General features: G+C 47.8%; 1 protein-coding gene and 1 non-coding gene across 2 annotated transcripts; one reads left to right on the top strand and one right to left on the bottom strand.

Moving 5' to 3' along the window:
- Window positions 1-3,608: 3,608 nt before the first annotated feature.
- EXOSC2 (exosome component 2) lies at window positions 3,609-13,169 on the bottom strand. Its single transcript, XM_010955874.3, has 9 exons — window positions 13,012-13,169; window positions 10,905-11,006; window positions 9,071-9,116; window positions 8,774-8,863; window positions 7,662-7,727; window positions 7,114-7,182; window positions 5,781-5,957; window positions 5,124-5,252; window positions 3,609-4,595 (listed from the first exon to the last, which is right to left on the bottom strand). Exons 1-9 carry the CDS (start codon window positions 13,131-13,133, stop codon window positions 4,515-4,517), a joined length of 882 nt encoding a protein of 293 aa, XP_010954176.1. The 5' UTR covers window positions 13,134-13,169; the 3' UTR covers window positions 3,609-4,514.
- On the top strand, window positions 5,353-5,424 carry TRNAA-AGC (transfer RNA alanine (anticodon AGC)). The gene has a single exon. It is a non-coding gene; the product is annotated as a tRNA-Ala (tRNA).
- Window positions 13,170-14,691: the final 1,522 nt, after the last annotated feature.

Genomic DNA, 14,691 nt, shown 5'->3' with positions numbered 1-14,691 from the left:
CTGCCCCGAGCCTGGGGGTCTCTGCCCGAGACACCCCCTCCCCCGGCCCCGGACGTTGCTACGACCGCCGCCGTCAGGCAGTCACATCCCCCGAGCTCCGCCGCGGAACCCGACCTCCCCCCGAAGGCAGGGGCCGTGGACAACGGAAGGGCTCCTCAGCCGCAGGACCCGGGGACCGGCTCCGGCTCCAGCGCTGCTCAGGGACAGTCACCGACCCCCGCGGCCGCCATGATGGACTACGAGCCTCTCCACAACGAGGCCAGGCCCCGCCCCTGGGCCCGCCCCCAGTGACGTCCGGTGCGCGCCTCGCGGGGACGCGGACTCTCCTGGCACCGCTTTCCGGTCCTCCGCGGCGCTCTTTGGCTCTAGTCTCCCTGCGCGCAAGAGCCCGGCTCCGCACGATCTGTTAAATGTGGTTTTTCCCAGCGCAAGGTGAGTGGTAACGAAGCACCCGCCTCCCCTGTACTTCCATTGGTCCCCGAGAATCCGGGTCAGCTCTCTCTCCTGCACTCCATTGGCCCGTAAGGACAGTAGGGCTCTGGCTCCCAGCCAGTCACTCTCGGCGTAGCCCGCGGGGCGTGCCGGGAGTTGTGGTCTGGCGGAGCCCGCCCCCGTCGGCGCTCACCAGAGACTTCGTGCCCTCTGCTCCCGGCTCCTGAGCGTCGGTCCCGCCCTCCTGCGAGCCGGTGGACTCTAGCCGGCCTCGCGTAGGACTGGCCAATGTCTCCCCTGAGCCGGTAGTAAGACCGGCGAGGAACCACAGCAAGGGGAAAACTGCGGATTGGATTCTCCTAGAACCGGAGTTGGATTGCTTCCTTGAGCCTCTTTAGGAGAGAAAATCTGGTTCGCTCCTGGAAACCGAGGTATTTGCTGCCTTCATCCCCACGTACACACACACACAATTTCCACCTTTTCTCCAAGAAGCACAAAGGCTAGAATTAGCGAAAAATAAACGAGTGGTAAGCATCCGACATATTGCTAACGAAGTTTCTTTAAGTATCAGGAGGCTCACTCAGAAAAGAAACAGCATTTGTTAAGAACCTTTCCGAGACTAAGCCAGGCACAATCATAGATGTTTGGGCAAGAAGGAACCGTCAAGATTAAACCTAAACTCATACAGTGATGTATGTCAACTTTCTCTGGATAAACCTGGAAAAACAAAACAAGAGAGATTAAACAATCTAATTTCATAGGTGTACAGGTAGTCACTTGAAAACCTCTATGTTAGCCGAGATAACGCCCAGATTGGAGTTTAACAGGCCTACAGAGCTACGCAATGACCCAGACACACCAAATCCACACCTGCCATGACCCATCTTATGCAACTAAAATGTACAGTGGTCCACTGTTCTTCACGCTCGGTGTCTCCCCAGAGCAGTGCACCTGCCGGACCTGGATATACCATTTCTAAGGGAAATCCACTCATCACAACACCTAGTCTATATACCATGCTCTGCTATGCTTTTCATAGATTGTATTCTCATTTAATCCTCACTCTAACCCAGTAAGGCATGTATTATTCCCCATATACCGATGGGGAAACCGATTGAGACATGACTTACTCAAGGTCACTTGCCTACTATGTGATAAAGTCACTGAGCCCAGACTGATCTTGCTCCAAAGCCCTTGATTGTTCCATTGTGCAATTCAGTGTCAAAAAACTGTTGACCTAATGTTAAACAACTGATTTTTCAGAAGTTGCTACTGATACTAGGACACTACAGTTGCATTATAGGTATTGTAGTTCAGTTATTGGGTTGTGTATTTTAGAAATACTTCTACTGGATTGGGAAATGGTACTGATTTTATAGCTATTGGCTTCAAGGAAAAAATAGTCACTTGGAGGTAATGAATGTGAAGCATATAAAATATGTGCCCAAATTTAGAGCTGGAATTTATATGCAGATGTTAATTGGTCTAGCTTCACCCTACCACAAAATACTCTGACAAACGTGGTCCTAGCTTGTAGATCACTCAACACCCTCGTTCCCTTTACTCACCCATTACCTTATCCTGACTACCAGCCTAATTCTTCTCTGTGAAGATTTTGCTTTTTATTACTATTCATGTTTTAATCATTTCTTACACACCTTCATTCTTCACTCTCTAGTTTAGCTTAACATTGAGCAGTCAAATCAGAACTCTTATTAACCCACACTTCTTGAACTAATAACTCATTCACAAGCATTACTGAGACACCCCCCCCCCCCCCGGCGTGCCAAGCACTGTGCTAGGTACTGGGATACAATTGAGGAAGGGAGGAGGCTCATCCTTGTCCTCCAAGAGCCGACATGGGAGGACAGGCAATAAGCAAAATGAGTAAAAATCCAAAGTATTGGTCTCAATGCTGGAAATAAAATTTCTGGACCCCCTATCCTTTCACAATCAGTCCAACCCATTCTCTAAAGGGCTGCTTTATGATACCTCTCTGGAGCTTAAACCTATTCCTGATTCATAGTTGCTAATGAGCCCAATGAAGTCACTTAAATTCTCTGAATGGCTTTCATTTATAAATGGAGGTCATATCGCTTTACAAGGTTATCATGGGGATCAAATGGGATCTTGTTTCCCACAAAGACTGAGACTGTGCTTCCTAAGTCAGGGTAGAGGCCAACTGCGTTGATTTAAAGGTTTATCCCTCATCTCCACTTCTTACTTTCTACCATTTTCTAGTTTTAGGTGAACCCCAAGCCCAGACTGTAATATATTTTTTCCAGAGATGCACGGTATAACACTGTAGAATGATACTCTTGAGGACTTAAAACTAGAGTCAGAGCCCAGCAAATGCCTGACAGTCAGAAGTAAATAAACGTTGCCAATTTGAATAAATCTCTTTAAGCTTATGTTCTATCAAAAGTGATTCAACTCAGTCTAATTTTGTCCTCACTTTTATAAAGCAAAGCAACCCACAAGTTGCTACAGGGATTCAGAACCAGTGTAAAAATTTCAGCTTATTTCCTTTTTTTTAAGCACCTACTGGAATTACACTTTTACAAGGGCACCCTCTAGTGGGCCACAGAAAGTGGATAATCACCAAAAAGTGCTTTCAAGCCTTCATGTATTTCCATTTAGTAGGTAACCACCATACAGGATACACCAAACGAATGGCATAGGCTGGCAGCTTGGGAGACCAAGTGAGGAGACGCTTTCAACGAACCCACACCCGGCCCTGGCCCAAACCACCCCAAACCAGGGATGCAGGCTCCCCTCCTTCCCCATTCCCTTCTTTCCAGGGGAACAGGACCTGGAATGTGTTCTCAGAAATGACAAGTGAGCAAATCTGAAGTTGCAACACAGCCTACACAGTATTCACTTGTCTGCAGACTCTTCAAAACAGGTGATACACTTGGGAGAGGAAGAGAAAAAAAAAAGATAAAATTTGTCGGAGTAATGTTATAAAGACCTACAATTTAATGAAAAAGACCCGAGCTGTATTCCAAAACTGTCAGATGCAGCGCTCAGCGTTACTACTGAAACTGTCCTAGGTTTAAATTTTACTAAGTGACCCAAGTAGTTAGGGCTTCTGTCATTTGAATTTCTATCTCCCAAGCCTTCCTTCAGCTGTACTCAGCTCCCAAGTATTACACACAATACAAGAACAGAAATAGTGAGGTTAATGCCACATTTATAAATATAAAAAAAATACTTCAGCAAATAGCACCCTCATACAGTGACTTTTAAAAAATGCTTCCCAAAACCTCAATCAGGACACCATTTTTAGACAGTCATCGGGAAAACAATGCACAGGAATTCTAGCCCTTTTTCAGTGAAAACTTCAATATCTTGTTTTTACCTTTTAACCTTGAATTATTCAAAAGTTCATGCATTACTGCTTCAGTTATAGGAGGAAAACACTTCTCTTTCATTTTGTTATTGATAATTCCAACTTCTTACAAATCCTCCTCAAAGGCAGGACAGATTGAGGCAGGCTGGCGTGGATATACTCGCATCTCTCACTGGGAGGAACGTGCAATGGGAAATAAGATCCCAAGCAACAAACAGCTGCTTGGTGTTACTTTATTCTTCCATTTGACTTGGGGTTAACTTTACCAACCATACTCTTCAATGCTGTGCTTGCGATGTAGGGGAGGTGGGAATGGGGGCCAAAATAGCAATCTGCGGGTTAGGGAGGCCATGTTTTTCACAGGGGCAGTTTCACGGGGCACTGTGCCTTGTGAATTGATAGTGGGTAAAAGACAAAAGATTCTCCGTATCACTGCAGGATAGGAGTCCACTCGGCTGGAACACTGCGTGCTTTTAAAGGCCTGAGACTGCCCCTAGTACTGAGACTCTGTGGGTGACCCAAGGGGCCAGCAGCACTGTTCACCTTCCCCCAGGCTTTGCCTTAAAACAGGAGAAAGCAGGTCTTCGGGGTGGAGGCGGCCTGATGGAGGTCAAGTGATGAGTTTCCCAGGCCCTCACTGAGCCACACATGGAGACCACACGTCAGACCCTTCACCTTCAAGGACTGCTTCAGTCAGGTACACACAGTCCTGCACCTTAAATGCCTCTCCTTATCCCTCCTGTTCTAAAAGCCTCTGGCGTGTTTCCATCACAATTTCCTCCAGTACTTCTGGCTTTAAGATGTCTTTGATCTGAAAAAGAAAGGGAAAGGGTATTTGTTCAACCATAAGCAGACCAAGCCAATCCAAATGTGGAAGCCAAGCATGGTTAACGTAACTTTCTGTTTTCCTCTCATTTATCTGAGGCTAAGAATTACAAGATATGATCTTCTAGAACCAGCTTAATAAGTCAGCAAGATTCTCTGGGCTATAGCTGATAATACAGCCAAAGATATTACTCTGGCATTCACCAGAAAGACAGCTAAAATCTGGGATGGACAAGATGAAGTTCAGAGGGTTGCTGTCATAAACTAGCCCCATGCTGCACCCCACCCCCACCCCAAATCCTTAGACTGCCGTCAGACATTGAGCGTATTACTGATTCCTTGGGGAAACCTCTATCAGGTACTCGGTGAGGCTGTCCACCAGATCAGTTCACACCAGTGGACATGGGCAAGGTACCTGGGAGATGTGCCTGTTATCACCAAGGAGACGGGGTCAGAGGACACGTGAGGCCCGCTCACAGATCAGTGAGGAAAAGGGGAGCCCTGGGGGGAGTACCTGATGTGGAAGGGAGGCTTCATAGCAGTACAGGATGCTGGTGTCATACAGCAGCATCCTCTGAGTGACCAGCGAGACGATGCAGTTCCGAAGCCGGGAGATCACCTCTCGATCAGCAAGGGAGACAGGCTACCAGGGGATGACAGGGGAGGGAAATATAATTAGAGCCAAATTAAGCCAATAGTTACAGCCAATCACAGAAATCATTTATAACTTAGGCAAAAGCAGGGAGGGTATAGCTCAGTGGTAGAGCGTGTGCCTAGCATGCACTAGGTCCTGGGTTCAATTCCCAGTACCTTCATCAAGCAAACAAACAAACCTAATCCTCCCCACAACAAAATTAAAAAATAAAAATAAAAAATAACTAATCAAAAAGCTAACTCCCAGGGAGATTAAAAAGGATGGCTTCTTCAGTGGCTCTTCGACTGTCACCCTGCAACTTTGCTGCCTCTGCCAACAAAGATCAAACCAGTCGCTGATTTCACCTCCTCAGAACAAGACAGGGCAAAACACTGTTTTGAACACGCCTCAATGGAAATTCAAACCAACTCGAACTACAGCAATGCAGTAATTACACAGTGAGCTCCACCTGCCACAGAAGCACAGCACAGACCACGTGCCGCTCCGTCCCAGCAGCAGCCAATGCCATTTACTCACCTCCAGGTTTGCGATGAAGCCCCCTGCATCCTCCTCTTTGTGCTCACGTGTTGGGTAGATCCAGATGAAGCCGTTGTTGCCCAAAATCACTGAGGCGCCACATGGCAAGTCATGGAAGTGAGTCTTCTGCCGTTTCACCAGGGAGGGGGAAACCTGAACCAAAACACCCTGACCTAGCTAAAAAAATACATTGTAAATTAAGTCATTGCAGGATCATCAGTGAAGTGAATGAAAAGTGGATTATAGACTATGTGTCCTAGTTACACTGGAATCAGGGCCCTTCCTGTTAATAATTGCTCCTATGTGCACATACATAGTAAATAGTAACAGAGAATGCTTCCGGATACATTAAGTTGTTTACATATCCCAACAGAAGGTGACTTTCAATCCTCCTCTACCATTTATTTCCCTTTGCAATCATCATCACATTCTAACCCAGGGCTGGTGCAATGGCTGTTAGAGAAGCCGGAGTCAATGGGGACGCAGGCTCGATCCCCTTGTGGGCCAAGGGGCACTGTCCTGTTCCACCTTGACCCCAACCACCTATCTTGCCAGTGAGGCGTGTGCGCTTGGACAAGGGGACTGGCCTAGGGCTGGGTGCAAATCCGCCCGGGCCCTGGCAGGTCAGCTCAAGGCCCACATCCCGCTGAGGGAGCGTCTGCGACACGACCCAGGCCCGGGAAGGTCAGCGCAGCGCAGCTGTTCCATCTCCTGCTGCAAGAACGTGGTTGGCTGGAGCCACTCCATTAAGGAGAGAGGTTTCTGTCCCACTCAGAAAATGAAAAAGTTCACCCAGATAAAGCCGAGAGAGACTAATAAATTATAATTTCTTTTGGAAGATATGCTGTCATTAAAAAAATAAACAGCCTCAACAATGTCACCTTATAGAAAAGCAGTGAAATTTCATTTAGAGGCTCAAGTGACAAACCCACCTTCCCTAACAATAATGTCCATTTTATCAACTGGACATTTGTCTAAGGGCGAGGCCATCCTGTTCCACCAGTCCACGACCTCCCTCTGTTCCGAGTGCTGCCTCTCAGCACAGATACAACGCAAAGCTGCCGCGCCCCTTGGGAGACAGCAGGGACAGCAGGCCCACACGGGCCCCGGTCACACGGGCTCTTCTGCTAGAACGGTCTCCTCAGGAGAAAAAGGGTAAGAGTTGTCGTCCTTTACAACGCCACCCACCATGACTGTGAGTCAGTCTGTGGGATGACAGCCTGTTAACGCTTAACTTCTGGAGTTCCCTAGGTCAGAATCCCAGAGCGCTGGGGATTTGGAAGTGGACTTGAAATCTCAGTCAGCAAATGGGAACAGCCAGAGCCCAACTTACTTTTCCATATTTGAGACTCCTCGTGTGCAGAGAGACGGCTCCATCAGAGAACACTGCCTGGACCTCAGCCTGGCCGCGGGGATGAAGGAACAAACACTTTCATGTCACCTGCGTCCCTGGCTCCCCCCTCCATCCTCTCCTCTCTGTCCAGTGGTCCCACTTGCAGTCATGGACAGACAGACCCACACTGCTGTGACCTGACCTCTCCCCCGCAGCTGTCATGAATATCCTGACATGAACACTACCATTTCTATTCCCTGGGGTAAAAGTTAACATCACTAAGAAAATCTGAGTTAGCTTATGGTGGCATGGCCACCATAAGTTACAAGTCCCAGAGCCATGACTGAGCAGCAGCAGCTCTGAACAAGAGCTGGAGGTCAGCCTGGGTTAAGGAGACGGAGAGAGGCTGCAGCAGAGCCCTCGACACTTGGTCAAGGACTCAGATCCCTGCCAGGATTTCATGTCTCTGCTGTATGAGACCTGTAATTTAGGCCCCATTTCCCAGCTCCATAGAGAACAAAGATGCTTGAATGCGAGGTGCAGGATACACTGATAAGGTCCCCTTCCTGCAAGAAACCTCTCATCGCCAGCTCATCTTCTGCAGATCTTCTCCTCTGAAATACAGAGATGGCCACGTCACTGAAGTCAGATCCTAACAGAAGATCTCTAACTCTTCTTTCTCTTTTACTTCCTCCCAAGATCTGAGCCAGCCACACTGTTAAACACTAGAGCAGTTAATGTGTAATACTCAAGGAAAACAAAGCCATAACCACTACTTTCCATCTTATTGACCTTCCCACAGCTCCCCTTCTTCTTCCTCTGAGTAAAATTCAGACTCCTTACCTGATATTCGACACCTTCCCAATCCAGCCCGGCCCACCTTCCCGCACTTAGCTGTGTGGCAGCCCTCCACGCCCCACAGAACCAGACCACCTCCGCTTGGCTGTATCTTTGCTCACACATTTCCCTTTATCTCAGATTCCCTGAACTCATCGTTTTAAGTCTGTCCATTCTTCAAGGATCAACTCTAACACCCATCTTTCCTACAAGCATCTCTCAGTGAAATTAATCACTCCTTTTGCACAATCACATGCTTGTTTGTTCTCTGACTGCAGGGTCTTTGGATCCGTTATCTCACACCCCCACTAGTCTGTAAGCTCTTTCAGGAACTCAGTCATGCCTCCTTTATCTTGGCATTCTCCAGAGAGCCAGGCACAACGAGCCTCTCTGTAACTACGTGCTGGACTCAAGATAAAGCTGAACCATGGCATTTACAAAAGGATGCAGCTTAGGTACTGTGGTTGTCTGGAAAAGCCAAGTAACATTCAATTCATGAAAAGCTAATCTAAACACAACTTTCCAAGGAACACCTTCAATGAGCAAAGCTGATACATCCAGAAAAGGAAAATCATTAGCACCAAGCATCTGAGAGCTTCTCTCGACTCTTTTGGGATCACTCCCTACGGACATTCCACTTGCTGCCTAAGGTGGGAGGCCTGGGCCAAGGGAAAAGCCTATGTGTACATCCTGGCAGAAAACACCACAGCACACAAACAGGAGTAAAAGTGGCAAAGTTCAGTGTAAAGCAAGTTCTCCGGTACAGCAAAGGACCCCAGAGCCCTCGCCAGCAAACCATACAGTACCAGCCGGAGACCCTTACCAGCTCTCCTCCGGGAAGGTTCATGGACGAGAGAAGCAAGACTGAATCCAGCCTGGAGTTGGTCTCCACCTTCCACCTCTTCTGTTGAACCTACGAACAAAGAAACCCCACACCTAGACACATACTCCAGGGGCCAGAGCTGACACTGTAAATGACCAGTAATACCAAATGTCACAAGACAAATGTTTACATCAGAGGTCACGTAAGAGCCAAACACAGCAAATACACAGAACAACTACCCCATTCATTAGATCACCAGCTTGCTTCTGCTTTGTAAAGACCACTGACAGACTTTACCTCCGTGATTCTCCCCACTACAATGTCTCCCACTTCACCATTGTATCTGAAAGATAAAACAAAAGGTCACCCATCCATCAGTGAAAAGATTTTATTTTAAGACCAAGTGCCATTTGAGATTTCAGTTAAACAGGATGAAGGCCTTGATTAAGCATCACATTTACTAAATTCCCATAACTATGCTGTTTGGACTTATTTTCAGGAACTGATAACTTCTAACATTCCTAAACATATAAAGTCTCCGTTAACTATTATTAAATCGTTTGTTGCAAGTAGTTCGTTAAGCCTGAAACCCCTGTTTTGTTAATTACGTGAAAACGATAAATGGAATATTTTCTGGTGGGCTCCGGAACACAGACAGCTTCTGCATCAGCCAGAGGAGGAGAAAGGAAATTGAGACAGGACACCACCCAAACCAGTCTACTCACTGTCTCCCCCAGCCAGTGGCTGCTGGTCTCAGGCCCCTTTGCTAGTTCCTCATCCCCATTCTAATGATGAAGTGTTCCCTGCTGAAGGCTCAGTCCTTGGACCTCTTCTCTTTTCAGCCCACACTCGGCTTGGAGCTCACCCAACCTAAAGGCTTCCAATACCAGTGATGACTAGACCATTCCCCTGAATTCAAGACTAGTCAACAGCTGGGTACCCAGCACCTCCATCTACACAACTAACAGGAATTTTCAAATGCTGCAAACCTAAAACAAAGCTTTCTAGCAGTCCCCTTTCCTCCCCCATAGCAAACTGATCCTCTCCCAGTTGTCACCATCTCAGTAAATGGCAACTCCACCCCTCCAGTTGCTCAAGCCAACATCCTCAAAGTCCTTGGACGATCTCTCTCTCTCTCTCTCTCTCTCCCTCGCAGGTGCGCACCAAGACAAGTCCAGCAGCAGATCCTACTGGCTCTACCTTTAAAAAATGTGTGCAGAAAATAAAAGGCATCCAAGTTGGAAAGGAACAGATAAAACTATCTCTTCTCACAGACATGGTCCTATGTATAGAAAATCCCAAAGAATACAAAATCCAACACCCTTCCATGACAAAAACGCTCAGAGCACAAAACATATGCAGAATGAATCGCTACTCCCCACTTGTACTGTTACCACCTTAGTCCGAGCCACCACCAGTCCAGATGATGAACAGTACATGAATCTGCCTCTCTAACCCCACCCCCGCAGCCAGAGTGATTTTAAGAAAACAGAAGTCAAACCATGTCCCTCTTCTGCTCTACCTCCTCCAATGGCATCCTAGATTACACAAAGTGGAAGTCAAACATGCCTATTGCAGCTACAGGGTGGGCTCACTGCCCACCTCCGCTCTCTGCCTGCCTCTGCTCCTAGTATTCCCCTCCACGCACTCACTGTTCCAACCCCACTGGCTTCCATACTGAGGCTAGCCTTTATTGAGCCCTTGAAGGTAGCAGGCTTTGTGTAAGTACTTTACATGCACTGTTTCAATGAATTCCAATGAAAATCTGACAAGGCAGGGGTTGGAGGTATAGCTCATTGGTAGAGCATGTGCTTGGCATGCATGAGGTCCTGGGTTCAATCCCCAGTGCCTCTTTTAAGGAAAAAAAAAAGATCGTACAATGTAGGTCATGCTAATTCTCATTTCGCAAAGGAGGGAACCAACATTTGGAGAGGTCAGATAATGGAAGGAAACCTCTGAAGCCCCCACTCACCTACAGTCATCTATACCTTTCCTACAGTCATGTTCCCCAAATCACAGACCTACAGAATGATAGGGCAGGCAGGGATGGGGGTGCGTGGTAAGCCATGGCAGAAAAGACTTGGTTGTGCAACGCGGATGCCACAAGAGAATACACACCTTTTGTTCTCACCTGGTTTTCAAAGCTTTCACACAGATCAACTTGTTTACTCTCTCCACAGGGCCAGCCACCGATGCAATGAGTTTCTCTTCCCCCATGTAGGTCCCATGGCCCCTGTTGCAACAGGAAGATACAAAGGATACCAGGGTAACCCTTGAGGTGCCCTTTCCCTTCAAGAACAGTGTGTTCCTCAAACCTAACAGGCTCCTCCTGCCTTAAAGCCAGGGTTTTGTGCTGGTTGCTCTCTCTGCCTAAAACCACTCCTTCAGACTTACATGGACACCCCCCTCGTCTTACTCAAGTCTACTTAAATGTCACTTTCTCCACCAGGCCTTTCTAAACTATCCATTTATAATAGTTCCCCACCCTGCTGCTGCCACCCCCACCATATTCCCAACGACACTCCACTTACCTGGCTCAACTTTTAATTTTTCTACGGCATTTATAACCAAACATTCTGAATAACTTACCTATTTCTTGTGCTTTAGTGTTTATTAGATAAACTGTCTCTCCCAGTTAGAATAAACTCCACCAGGACAGGGATGTCCACTTTGTTCACTGTTGTACCCCAACCACACATATTGATGTTAAATGCATGAAAAAAGGACTGAATCATGACTTCCTGGGATCCAGTAGTCCCAAACTAAGAGGTTAAAGGGCAATGGTATAAATGCTATATACCTGTATATGTGTACCCCCCCCCAAAAGTTGAGATGCCACTAGTGTTTATCTATGATGGTGATAGAATGTTTAAGTTTTGCTTCTTTTCTTAATCATTACCTCATTTAATCCTATCGAATAGTTAATGTTATTGTCACTATTTTACAGATGAGGAAATTGACCATGGAGAGGTAATACAGACAATAATATTGTGATGGCATGACTGGAACCCCTGCTGTCCAACTCAGGAGCTGCCCTCTTAACTACAACATATGGTACTGCCCTCAAATTCAGGTACGGAAACAACAGGCCAGCAAAGAAACAAGCCCCACTCGGAGGGTTGGAGTACTCAGATGTATTACGCCGGCGGGCTCAGAGGGGCTTCTGCTCCGAAGCTCTGAGCACCTCTAAGATGTGCTCATGAGGTTTCATAGAGTAAAGTACAAGCTTGGGGTATTCGGCCAATAGCCATGGAGCAGCTTTAGCAGCATCATTATCACCAAAGTGGCGGCAGGGAGGCAGCAAACCAACATTGCAAAGCCAGATATATATCTTTGAAAATCCCGCTGGCTAACAACAACAACAAAAAAAAAAGAGCAGCAAACCAACACTAATTAACTTAGATTTACGAGTTAGTCCAGCAGAACTCAGATCAGTATAGATTTGTGAGTTATCTTGTTAGCCCAGCCCAGCTTTTCCTTCACATTCCCCCCTCTTGATGCTTTTACAACCCTAGCTGGAGTAAGCATCATCACTTATCTGTTGCAGGGGCTCATAATTGGAGGCCAACATCTGAAGTTTTATAGCCTCTATCCACTCACTGACAAAGCGGGTCAGGAAGTTTAGGACACAGGGCCCAAATAGCAGAACTGCAAAAATCAGGAGCAAGGGACCTATGAACGGTGCCAGCCAGGAGGTCTAGCTCCAGGGGCCTGTCTATGGGCTCTTATCTAAAACGTTTTCTCTTTTGGGTGCATGTAACACAATATATTTGTATGCCCTAAGCCCAAACAATGACTGGTTCCCAAACCATGCACCTGGCAGGGAGATCACGCTGAGGGAGAAGGGGGCCAAGTCAAAACGCCCACAGTCGACTCAGCGGAAAACTGTTAACAGGCCCCAGCTCCTAGTCTAACCCTCCCCGGTTTTCAGAGTCTCCAACGATCAAGGCTCAGAATTTGGGCCTCAGGAAGAGGACCCAAGAGTCACGGCCAGTAGAGATCAGGAGAGGAAGGTTTGGGGAAGCTGAGACAAATGCAGACGGGGACACACAAAATGCAATGAGTGAGAAGTCCCAGGACTCGAAAACGAGGCGACTGAGATGCTCAGCTGATATGCCTCGGGTACCGCGGGGACTTAAATGCGACAGGTCAGAGGCCCACGTTTCGGCCAGCAAGCCACGTGCGGAGAGCAATGCAGCCGCCCCCTGTGGCCCAGAGTCCCCCACGTCCCCACGTACCGCATGAAGCCTGTGTCCGTGGTGATCGTGTCCCCCGGCACCACCAGGTGTTTCTTAGTCTCGCGGCCCAGGCTCTCGCTTACAGGCTTGCGGGGAACAGGAAGCCTCATCTCCATCGCCATCTTGGCGCCAATAACTCGCGCAGTCGCAGCCCGGGCCGGAAGCGCTATATCCGTCTCCGCGATTCCCGGCCGTCGCTCGGAGGGGCGGGGAGGGGCGGGGAGGGGCGGGGAGGGGCGGGCCTCAGGGCAGCCGCCAATGGGAACTCACGGTCTGGCGGCCATGCTGACTATTGGCAACCATTAGGTTAGCACGAAGGGAAGGAAGGAGCCGAGTTGCCATTTTTACTATTGGCAAGGCTGCTCCTATGCAATACTAAAATCTCAGGTTGTGTGGCGTTCGACTTTTCACCAAAACTCACTTTGTACTCATCATCTCACTTGTTTTCCAGGGTTAAAGATAATTGAGAAATGGACCTTCCAGCTGAGTTTCCTTCCAACTCTAAGCTGCCAAAATCTGATTTTTTGAGGAGGGAGGGGTGTACGAGATTGCTCAGGAGGATCAGGAGGTAGGATCTACAGAAAACACTATTTGGACAGAGAGAAGAGCCCCTATAGTCTGCATTCCTGCCGCCCCGTGGGTGCTGATTCAACACCAGCCATCACCTACAACCCCAAACAATGCCCGAGGTGCTGGTTTTATTCTCAAGTGAGCTGATTTACCCTAATATCGCTTAAAACAAACAAACAAACAAAACAAGAAACCATCTAAGGAAACATTCAAACATTGCCAGGTGGGTGTATTTGATAAGGAGGACAAGTGCACACATAATACAGTGATCTTCGCTGACATTTACTCATACAGCGAATTGAGCCAAGAGCTGTGCTAAGAGTTCAGTGAACAGAGAGATGGATATGTGGCTTTATCTCTGGGTCAGGAGCACTTCCCTCGTCCCTCTCCCTGCTTCCACTACTGTCTCCCTCGCCCTTGCCCTGCATGCTTTGTAGTATCCACGACAAACTGAATTTCAACCTCAGGGAATTGTAGATGACAATTCTTCACGCACAGGGACTCTAAAGAGGATTAAATTAAATAACTTGCATCAGCACCACACACTGAACTCAGTAAATAGGTCTACTGCCTCCTGGATCCAATTGTTGGATAAATTTTCAAAAGGACACATTTCTTTCACCTAAGCATGGCTCACAACTACACTTGTCAAGAGAATCAGCCCTGTGAGGCAGTTAATGATATAAATTCTAGTGCCCCACGGGTCATCGGTAAGTGGTCGGGCGAGACACTTACCCTCCTCCTTGACTGGAGGAAGAGACTAGAGCCAAGAAAGTATGAGAAGGGTCCATCTGTTGAACCCCGCCTCAGCCAGAAGAGGGCGGTGGGTCAGAGTAGCTCAGTCAGCTGGGGCGGTAGGTCTGGGGGCATCCCTAGACCAAGGCTGGGTATAGGCTTGACATCCCCCAGTTTCATCCCAGGAGGGATGGATACAACTTCAACCCCTCCCATTCTCACGGCATTGCCTTTATGGAGCCTGCCACAACGTTGTGATGATAGATACGTCTTAGTGTAGTGGCAGATTCTGTGTCCAGTGAGAGCTCACTTCCTGGTTCAGAGAGCTGTCTCTTTATAAGGGCATTAATCCCATTCATGAAGGCTCCACCCTAA

Source organism: Camelus bactrianus, chromosome 4, assembly GCF_048773025.1.
Source record: "Camelus bactrianus isolate YW-2024 breed Bactrian camel chromosome 4, ASM4877302v1, whole genome shotgun sequence".
Classification (NCBI taxonomy): Eukaryota; Metazoa; Chordata; class Mammalia; order Artiodactyla; family Camelidae; genus Camelus; species Camelus bactrianus.
The sequence above is the reverse complement of the archived record's forward strand: the minus strand, read 5'-3'. Positions and strand labels throughout refer to the sequence as shown.